Raw genomic sequence first — 11024 nt, 5'->3', positions numbered from 1 at the left:
ACCTCCCTAACACCTTCAGAGAATAAGCATTTTCAAGTTTCCTCTAGAATGCTGCTTTTCAAAGTTTAATGTGCATACGAATAACCTGGCAATCTTGTTAAAATGCAGATTCTAATTCAATAAATCTGGGATTGGACCTGAGATTCTGGTTTATAACAAGCTCCCAGCTGATGCTGCTGGTGAGGCTGCAGGTCCCTTTGGGTAGCAAGGCCCTAGTAATTAGCTTGAGTAAGACATGGAGAGAGATGAAGATGAAGTAGCTAAAGACAGAGAAAAGAAGAAACTGAAAGAGAGATTATTTGACCCTCTGAAAAGATTCTAGGGCTTAACTGGTGGCGCAGTGGTTAAGAATCTGCCTGTCAATTCAGGGGACGCTGGTTCGAGCCCTGTCCGGGAAGATCCCACATGCCCCAGAGCCACAACTACTGAAGCCCCCGGGCCTAGAGCCCGTGCTCCTCAGCAAGAGAAGCCACCGCAATGAGAAGCCCGTGCACGGTAACGAAGACCCAACACAATCAAAAAAGAAAAAAGAAAAGAAAGATTCTACAGTCTGTCCCATAACTATAATCCCCCATACTAGGTTTAAAACACATTCACATTCCCTCTGAAGTAAGTTGAACTGATTGACAGCAAAGCCAGCAGTGCCGAATTAAACCCATCCTCCAGTATGTACAAAAGCTCATGTTACAGACCAAAATTTTCCCTGGAATTGGTTAAAAAAAAAAAACCTTCAATATACTCAATATATAATTATAAGAAAGTAAAGTTCTCTATAAAGACCAGACCACTTAATAAATGGTCAATATGAACTGATATATACTTTTTGAAGAGTGAAATATTTTATGATTAAGCATTGTTGCCTCAAAGGGAGTGGTTGTAGACATAAATTTCCCCCAGGTAAAAGCAACTCCTGGTAAATAGTTTATTTACTAGGGAAAGGGCCAAAAGGAAAGAGAGTTTCCTTTGTTAAATAATGGAGCTCTGACAAAGCCAGATGGGTTGGTTACAAAACAAAGGGCTTTTGTAAAGGACTCCTCCCAAATATTTACATTAACTTAAGAAAAATATGAAAGTTTTACAGTGTATATCTCCTTATAATTTCATGGTAGTATTCAGGGACTACTACCATTTTTGTTCTTCATCACTTCATTAAAATAGAATTTTTAAATTAATTATTTGTTAAAATAAAATATGTGATGTTCTAAATTTAGATTTACTTGTAGGCTGTTCAAACACTCTACTAGTATACTATAAAATGCCATTTATCTCAGATATATATTATATTACATTATACATTATATTACATTTTGTTGTCCTATTAGGTTTGCTGAGAGTTAGTCACACTTTGAATAAGATTTATGGAGTTTCCATATTTATAAAGGGTGATCAGAATTTTGTTTCACTTGAATAGAAGGAAATGTAGTCATCGTCCACATATCTAAAATTCTGCTTCTCTCAACTAGATGTTATGTAGCAATCTGGCTCACCACTTGACACCAATTTTTCTGAAACATTGCTATGCCCGAGCCTCATATTAAACATTTTCAATCTTGGGTTAGTTAGGACTGTAATTAGCATTACTTTTATTATTTATATAAATCTACCTAGGTAAAAAACAAAATGAGCCAAATGTTGATATTTTTACCTCTCTTTTCACGTTTTCTGAACATATTATTCCTTGATTATATCAGTGTTTGGACTAAGACTTCCTCTCTTTAATAAATGTTGGAACAATTATTTTGGTAGGGCTATTATCCAGTTATTAAAATAGTCAAGGTAGGTAGAGCACTGCTATCATGATGAAATGATGAACTGAACCTGGAATTTTAGCACAAATAAGAAAGAATTCAATGTGATTTGTGTTTGCTTACATTTAGCATTTTCTCAATATTTAGATTTACTTGTATGCTGACAAATCAGATTGTATTATGATTTTGTTTTTAATGTAATTTATGGGGGAAAAACTCAAGGAAAAATTTACATATAAAAGAAAAAGGAAGTCTGTAGATTTTGAATACCTACTCTTAGAGACAAAATTTCGCTGCATTTTCAAGGAAAAATCACAAGTTTCATCATATTGAGTTCTAAATCCGGAACAATAATAATGACGATGACAATAAGATGGCCTAATTTTTGAAAGTAAGGTAGATTGTCAGCTGCTTTGAAAATCATATTCTGTTTAAAGCCAAGAGAATTTATTTTGTGACCTGCTGGGCCCCTTGATCTGAGGCCCTCTGTCAAGCATTGTATTTGAGAATCCTCATATAGAAAATTTGCATTTAATGTAAGATTAAGAGATTTAGTTATTGTTGTTACCAACTGTTTAATACAAAGATTTTTAAAACATATGTAAAGCTTTCTGAGAATGAAATAAAAGATAGCAAAGGGTATATCGCAGAAATTAGATTAAAACGTGAAAAATTGAAAGCCAGTCGCTGAAGACCACACACAGGTGATGTAGATTTGGGCTTCTCACATCTTGCTGCATTCACACCCTCACCTTGGCCTCATCTTGGTGGGATTTACTTGTCAGTCCCTTGACTTTGGGCTGAGTCATATGACTTGCCTTGGCCAACAGAAAAGGACAGAAGTGTCAGTATGTCATTTCCAAGTGTAGGCTTCTAGAAGTCTTGCACATTTTATGTTGTCTCTTGTGCCTCTGCTGCTCCTTGGAGCATGAGAAGAACCTGCCCTAACTAGCTTGCTGGTCCAAGGAGGGTGAGAGACATACGGAGCAGAGCCAGCACAGGCCTGCCATGGGAAGCAGAGTTGCCCCAGCCATCCCAGCCTAGACCAGCTGAGCCCCAGCCAAGCCAACCCATGAATCTGTGAAAATAAATGGTTGTTCTTTAGAACCACTGAGCTTTGTAGTACTTTATTTGTGCTGAATTATTGTAGCAATAATTGATACACCCTAAAATTCAATTTTAAAATATGTGTTAGATATATGATGACAAAGAAAGAACCAGTTCACTGCATCTTTTGCTTTTAATTAGCTGTTGTGAATTCAGACATAGTCATCTGTACTGATTTAGTACTTACAACTATATTTTTACCAATTTTACTTAGGACACAGACAAGAATTGTACTTTTCTACAGAAGATTTCCTACTCAAAACTTTTCCCAAGAATTAAACTTATTTCAATAATACTGAATAACCAGTCAGATTGATTTGGTCTCGAATAACAAAGATTTTACAGGAAAATTATATAGTAAACTGATACAGTAAAAGCTAAAGGCTAAAGATATTATTCCACCATCAATATTTTGAGCTAATTAGAAGGATATAAGCCTTAATATAAGGCTATCAATGAAATATAAATGTTGGCAGAAGTTCTAAAGTTACATATTTGGAATTTGAATTTGAGGGTTTGTTATAATTCAGAAAAACCAGATAGATCTTATATGTCACCAGCAAAATCTTACCAGGATTATGTTTTCTTCCAGTTTATTGAGATATAATCGATACACAGCACTACATAAGTTTAAGGTATATAGCATGATGATACATACATCATGAAATGATTATCCCAATAAGTTCAGTGAACATTCATCATTTACTATATATATAAAATTAAAGAAATAGGAAAAAAAGGTTTTTCCTTGTGATGAGAACTCAAGATTTACTCTTTTAACAATTTTCATATATAACATACAACAGCGTTAATTATGTTTTATCACTCACACATTACATCTCTATTACTCTTATAACTGGACGTTTGTACCTTTTGACTAGCTTCATCTAATTCCCCCTCCAAGGGAAAGAGGAAAACTAGTGAATGATGACACTTTTGAAATGTTTACTGATGTTCTTTTCTGGATGCCCATGGAGCCTTCCCCTACCTCACCTTCCACCATACCTAGGGAAGGATTATTACAACGAAAAAGCAGAGATAAGGCTTCTCTTGATTCCAAAAGCCTTGGTCCTGGGGGAATTCAGGGCATTAAAGAAATTGAGTGATATATGAGCAAGGCTTCCTGCTCAAGGGAGACAAAATTAGGAAAATAAAGTAATTTTTGACACATGTGTTTCCCTAGCATGAACCCAGATAAAAGAGGATCTGAGAGCAGAGGTACTTGTGCCTCCTGCTTCTGAGTAGGGCCTGTATAGATAGCAACCCTCTAGAGTTCCTCTGCACGGTGGTAGGGCATTTATTCTGTTCTCTACACCACATTTACCATAGGAGGCTCCATGATGCTGCATCAGGCCTGCCCACCCAGATTCATCAGACTTACACAGAGCCCCAAGAAAAGGACAGAAGTAGCAAAAGGTGTCTCTAGCCCTAAGGGTCATATTGAATCAGCATGAGGACATTATAGCAGCATCCTGAACGGACCAATGACAGACAGGATATGTACCTATCAGCAGATCCAAGATGTACAACTAAGGAAGAGACTCTCCTCCACAGACCCACCCTGAGACTCCTTGGCAATAAGCCCCTGGAACTTAGATGCAATACAACCTTAACAAAATGGAAGAAACTAGGACTTGATTGAGGTGAAGGTTCTGCCACCTGAAGGAATGGGGTTTGTAAAAGACATTAAGTTCAGTTATTAATAAAAGAGAAAGTTATGCCTCACAGGAGACCAGAATAATATCTATGTTTTCCACTTTAAAAATCTGAAGCAAACCAGGCAAAACAAAAGTATTTGATCAGGCTTATGGTGAGTGTTCATTACACTATTTGGTATATCTTAGATGGTTGAACTATTTTACAATAAAAATACTATAAAAGAAAATACACTTATTTCAATCCTGAATCTGTGGACTGAAATTTGTCTCCTTAACCCTAGCATCTGTTTTGATTTAGGCAGTATCCTCAGTGGTTTAAATGCATCACCTCATTGAATGTTCACAGCACCCCTCTTGGGTAGACATCAATTATATTTTTCATTTTACAAATAAAGAAAGTAAAGCTAATTTAAAGAAACAGTATAAAAAGAATACTTTTTCAGCCATCTTGATCAGATTTTTAAGATGTAGAAATAGTTGTCCTTTTTTTTTTTAAGAAAATAAATAGAAAAAAATCATTTAAGAGAGTCAAAATGTAAAGACCAATGAATTCCTCAAACTGAGGAAGATTCCAGTGAGGCCTTCAAACCAGAACAGGGATAGGAAGGGACTGGGTGATGAGGCAAAGTCTTCTTCTAGAAAGCCATTTCTTTCCATGTATAAAATGGAAGGTATGGAAGAAGGTATGGCAGGTATGGGAAGAAGGCCTGAATGGGATCTGGGTTATGAGGGTGAATAGGGGAAGGTATGAGAGGTGGTGATGGTGAAAACAGGGTAAATACTCAGCTGAAACACAGATTGTAAAAATATTGCCATTTATGTACTTGTGTATAAATAGTCACTGCTCTAAAATGTACTCCCTCCCCTCCTGTCCTTCTCCCAAGGGCCCCCAACTCCCAATAAGCCAGCAGCTAGCTGGCAGGACACTAAGGCACAGCTCCAGAGCTGTGACTCAAGCCTAGAATGACTGCTTGGTGGCTCTGCCATACTAGTTATTAAATTGTTTTTATATCACACCTAGTGATAATTCTTATTATAATCTAAGCTACACTCACTTTTTTGAACTCATCAACAAAGGCACATTTGGGCAGTATCAAGCTTCTGAGTGTTGAGAAATCTTGGAAAGATGACTGCTTTTTTAAACCTTCATATCATTATAAGCGGTCAAACCTTAGACTCCTAATCCTGGAGTGGGAATGAGATGAAGCCAGCTGAGAGTATGAAGAGGACCTAGGGTGGAAGGGATGGGAAGAGGAAGCTGTGCTCAGGGGTTAGGGAGCCTAGAGAAAGAGATGAGAGAACACGAAAGGCAACAAACGTCACAGTACTGCCACAGCCGTCCTCATTACACTACTTAAGAATCCCACGCCCCGCAAGTTGTTAACAGGTGCTATAGTTATTTATGAATTTTAAAATGTTTCATTGCCCCACAAAACTCCTTAAGAACACATCATTTTCATGTATTTAAACTTCAGTTTCCTTATTTCGAAGACGGCCGGTTTGATGACCTGTGTCCTTTCAGCTCTCTATATAGTAACATATAATGCATGAGCTGACCTTTAAGGCTGCTTTCTAAAAAAAAAAACGTAGAGGGCAAATGAGTTGCCATTTATCCATTTTTTTTTTTTTTTTTAGTAAATGATTTGGAGAAGTTATTAACTTGCCTCTAAGCCTAAAGTTATATCTGTGGGTATCAAAAAATATATATATCTCTTTACATCATCTATTCATTTCAAATCTCTGCTAACAGTCTTCTACTTCATCTTTTCTTTGTATCTCATGAAGTTGGATGGAGCCAGTTATCCCAATCAGCTATTATAACCAGAATATGATCTGTTTCTCTTTGGTGCCAGCTTCTTGTTGGGGCAGGTTAATGAAGAGTTTGTGGTTTTTCTTCTCATTAGGAATTCATTTTGGCATTGACAGCGCTTCACTGATCATTATGATTCCATGTGCTGTGCTGACTTTGGGGTGGACTTCCCCAGGGAGGCTGCTTTCCCTCCTTTGAGTGCTAGTTAAGCATTCACTCACAGGCCTCCCCACAAAGTCCATTCCTTGCTGGAATGCAGGACATGCTCTCTCCCTGTTCCTGTTGACTTTTTTCACAGTCAAGATTACTCACTGCAGCTGAAGACTGAATAACAAAAGATGGGAAACAGCTTCCACATTTTTCCATAGAACAAAACTCAACTGCTTTGCAGCCAACATTTTTATGAAGGAGTTAGAGGAATAGCAATCTTTTCGCAATCATTAGAGGTAGACTAGGCACTACACAACACACTGAGCCTGACACCTCCCTTTTCTAGAATATTATGTTTGTTAACATGTAATCTGTTCAAAGCATTTAGAAATGCAATTTGGCAGAAGTAAAATTAAGAAAACCCAACTTTGGGAAGATCTTTAGTATTCTAATGATGACTAGTCAGCATAAGTGAAGTCATGCCAACATTTGTGACATTTTCTCTGCCATCTAGTTGAAATTGATCTTTTCTCCAAAAACTGTATTGCCTTTCTGCTATCAACAATAACAAAAACCTGTGCTTTGTCATTCTCTTTTATATGTTTATGTCTTCTCTCCACCTTGATAATCAACTCTAGGAGTTCCATCCTCTAATTCCCTTTCTCCTCCTCCTTTTGTGTCCATCCCCATTTTCCCTCTTCTAGACTGCCAGTATTTTTAATGTATCCTGTGCCCTTTCAGGTATAGTACCAGCTTTTTCATTTCAAATCATAATTTGACTTTCGATCGCATGTGGAACATAATGCAAAATGTCCTTTCCGTTTTAGGATAGTGAATCTCCTTATTATTGCCCCAAAGTAAAATGACTGATTATTACTCAATTCATCTTGTGCCACTTTATAATAAGGTAAAGAAAACCCCGATTTAGGAACAGATAAAATATTTTCATTGCTAACAACTTTTTTAAAAATTCTAATCAATTACTAGAAAAACTAAGCCTCCTCTAACTCACAGCCAAGCACTTAAAAAAAAAAAATCTTCTCTGGTAAACTTGAAACTCCAATTAAATATTTGTACAATTGTAAATATTTTATGTATTTTGTAAATATGGCATCACCTGTTTCCTTAGTTCCAGGGGGGAAAAAGTAATGAATCAATAGAAGAGTTAAACATTTTTATTTCTTATTTCAAAGCATTTGAGAGACATTTCAGAAGCGGTTGGTAAATGTTAAATTCTGCATGCCTGCTTCTCCAAGTTTCCATCCACACAGACTAGATGTAAACCAGTGTCACCAAAAGCACACCACACACGCACCCACACAGATTCCTTCCTTGTGTTTAGATGTGAAATGCACCTAAAGGTTCCGGGTCATTTTTCATCCCTTCCTCTGTGAAACAGGGAGATAGTTGTGTCTTAAGCAGCGATGGAACGTGGGCGATGAGAAGAAAAGGCTTAGAACAGGGCAGAATTCTTTAAGAAGCTCGGTTGCCCATACTGGGCATCTCTGCAGGCAGTCGACTTCCTCCACTCCCCACCCCTGCTGGGATGATGCACTGCGAAAACATTAGCTCCCCTGCCCGGACGCCTCTCAGTGGCTTATAGTTGGAAAAATGTTGCCCCAGGTTTAAAATATCTGCCCAAGCAGCCCAGACGGTGAAAACACTTTCTCATTGCTCTTTATTCCTTGCGAGCGCTCCCCGCCCTCTGCTGCCAAAACCTTGGGGATGTGCCTAGACCCGGCGCAGCACACATCCCGGCCAACCGCGAGCAGAACAAACCCTTGGCGGAGAGCCAGGAGGCTCCCTCCCAGCCACCGCCCCCCCCACCCCCGCCAGAGCCTCCCCACCCCCCCCACCCCCATACAATACAAGATCTTCCTTTCTCAGTTCCCTTAAATCACAGCCCAGGGAAATCTCCTCAGAGCCTTCATCCAGCCACGGGCCAGAATGTCGGGGGGCAAATACGTAGACTCAGAGGTAGGCTCGGGTGGGTGTGCTCCGGTATCGCGGCGCGCAAGAAGTGCTGCTTCTGCTATCACCCACTCCAAATATTCCGACTGCTTTGCTTGCCTCAGCCCTCTCTCGACGTCGGAGCACTCCTCTCCCCTGGCATTGCTGAGGAATGGGTCTGGGCGGGGAGGTGAAGAGGAGGCAGGAATGTTTTATGTTTTCCTGTTAGGAAGGGGGTCAAGGGAGCCCCTAAGCTAGAGGATCGCGGAGAAGGGGGTCGTCGGGGTCCTCAAGTTGGGTCTGCCAGACCGAGGGCGCGTTTCTGAATGGCTCAGGGGCACTGCCTTATTGCGGGACCCCCACGGTCCGGCCCCAGTCTTCTGGGAGGCAGAGAGCCAGAGCAGAGGGTGGGAGCTCATTCACTCGCAGTCTTGGGGACAAGAACAAGGCGCCTGAACCGGCTGGACGGGGCGACAGCGCGCGTCTTGTTTGCACTTTCCAAAGCTCTTGGGCCACCTCAAGAACTCTTCCTGCATCTCGGCGCCTGGCAGGGGTGTCTGGAGAGGAGCGGACCTCCCCTCCCCCTAACTACCACTTCCCCCCCGCCCTTCCAACCACCTCTCGGCGCTCGGTCTCCGCCTGGGTGTCGAGACCTCATTTTCCCAAACTCAGCCGCCGTTCAGCGACCGGCCGGCAGCCTGGGAGTGACCTGAGGGTGGGCCGGGGGGTTGTGCAGGTTAGATACCGTTCTAGAGAGCTTAGGAGGGTCTGACACTTGGCTCGACCCAAAGATGGGGGATGCGGGATTGTGAGCACCAGGGGAGTGGTGGGAGCTGCGCAGGTACAGAGACTGCAAAGGGAGGGTGGGGGACGCGGACAGGTGCGGAGGATGTTCCATGGGTCGGGGGGTTCCAGCTGGGTCTTAAGGATGAAGCTAGAAGGGATTATGGAGAGAAGGGAAATGGAGGCCAGGGACGGGAACAGGTGAAGAGCTCGGGTAGAGGGTGGCGTGGCGGAGAGAGGGGCTGGAGAAAAGTCGGAAGTCTGGTCTTCTCCCCTGCGGGGGTCTCCGCGGGGTGCCGCGGGCAGGGCGTGCACAGGGCTGAGGCCGGGGCGGACCGCACGGCGGGGTCTGCCCTGACCCCTGGCGGTAGCGGGCGGGGGAGGCAGGAGCTCCCTGCCTGGTACCGAGGGGTGTGGTGTCCTCTCCTCGATCCTCTTAAAAAGCTTGCGGCTCCAAGGAGTTTACTGTGCGCGGAGCCACCGCTTCCGAAGCGGTTAGTTCGATTTTGAGCCTCGGGGTTTGCCGCGCTACTAGGCTGACTTTTCTGATCGCCGGTTTTTGTTTTTGAAATTTTCTTCCTACCGCCGGTGCCACCCTCCCCCTCCTGGCCGTCCGCCCTCCGCAGGGACATCTCTACACTGTTCCCATCCGGGAACAGGGCAACATCTACAAGCCCAACAACAAGGCCATGGCAGAAGAGATGAACGAGAAGCAAGTGTACGACGCGCACACCAAGGAGATCGACCTGGTCAACCGCGACCCCAAGCATCTCAACGACGACGTGGTCAAGGTAAGGTGAGGCGGCCAGCAAGGAAGGGATGTGCCCCGAGAAGACACTGAGAGGGCTGGGACAGCTCTCCTCTGGCCAGCAGCCTGTGTATCTTTCCCTGTCTTTGCCACACACTCACCATTTTCTGGGCTTGATGTGCGGGAACTCCCGCGGTTGTCAGAAATGTCACATCTCCCCTCCCCACTCCTGCCGGTTAGTTCAGCTGGAATTTAGCTAACTTGAGTTTTGTAAGAGTTCGTTTAACTGCACCCTTCTCCTGGCAAATGAACCTCTGGATCTCAGCAAGAGACAGCCCCACACTCCTTGAGAGGGTGAGATGTTTGCGCTGCAGGTCACCCTTTTTCCGTTTTCAGGTTGAAAGTCTAAGTGAAGGGTGGCTCTCCACTGTATATAGAATTAAGCAGTGAGATCATTTGGTAAGGTCTTGTGCCAAAGGTGACAACCGGAATACTAAGTGAGCAGGTTCCCTCAGCTAAAATTAAGATAACCTGAAGAGATTTTCTTAAAAATAACAAAGTAGGTAGAAATACTTCTGACTAAAGATGAAATATATATATATGTGTGTGTATGTATATATATGTATATATATACACACATATATATACAGAATAGAATCAAATATTTAATATTTATATGAAGGGTATTTAACTGGAAAAACATGGCGCTTGTTGTACACAGCTATGCATAGTTACACAACCAAAATAATATGTGCCTTTTGATTTCTCCTATAGACCTCTAGTTAGGTGTGGAAAGTTGCCTCTTTAGTGACTGCTTGGGTAAGCCTTCCCTGAGCTAATGGGATGTTCAGGTTGGAGTTCCTTTTCATACTTTAAGGATGTGCTTGGTGAGATTAAAAATAGGTTAACTGAATGGGTATTGGCTAAACTTAGATCTGACTGGATGGTCACTTTTTGATTATGATTATGTTACTCAACTTTGACCCTTTGAAGAAATCTCATCAGAGGAATTTGTTGCTTAAACCCATCTTGATTGGGAAATCATAGGCCTGAGCCATCCTTGGCAGAGG

General features: G+C 41.9%; 1 protein-coding gene across 5 annotated transcripts in view; it reads left to right on the top strand.

The window, feature by feature from the left end:
- The first annotated feature begins 8347 nt into the window (after positions 1–8347).
- The window catches only part of CAV1 (caveolin 1), a 33576-nt gene continuing 30899 nt past the window's right edge, over positions 8348–11024 (top strand). The window contains exons 1-2 of one of the 5 annotated variants that reach the window (XM_030857611.3): positions 8348–8450; positions 9833–9997. In XM_030857611.3, the coding sequence (XP_030713471.1) occupies positions 8421–8450; positions 9833–9997 (195 nt within the window). In that variant the 5' untranslated portion in view covers positions 8348–8420. Of the gene's footprint in view, positions 8451–8770; positions 9265–9334; positions 9408–9832; positions 9998–11024 lie in introns of those variants that run through there. The other 4 variants (XM_030857612.3, XM_060305383.2, XM_060305381.2 and 1 more) reach the window with 4 other exon arrangements.

This window comes from Globicephala melas, chromosome 9 (assembly GCF_963455315.2).
Source record: "Globicephala melas chromosome 9, mGloMel1.2, whole genome shotgun sequence".
NCBI lineage: Eukaryota > Metazoa > Chordata > Mammalia > Artiodactyla > Delphinidae > Globicephala > Globicephala melas.
This window is presented reverse-complemented; position numbering and strand designations above follow the sequence as displayed.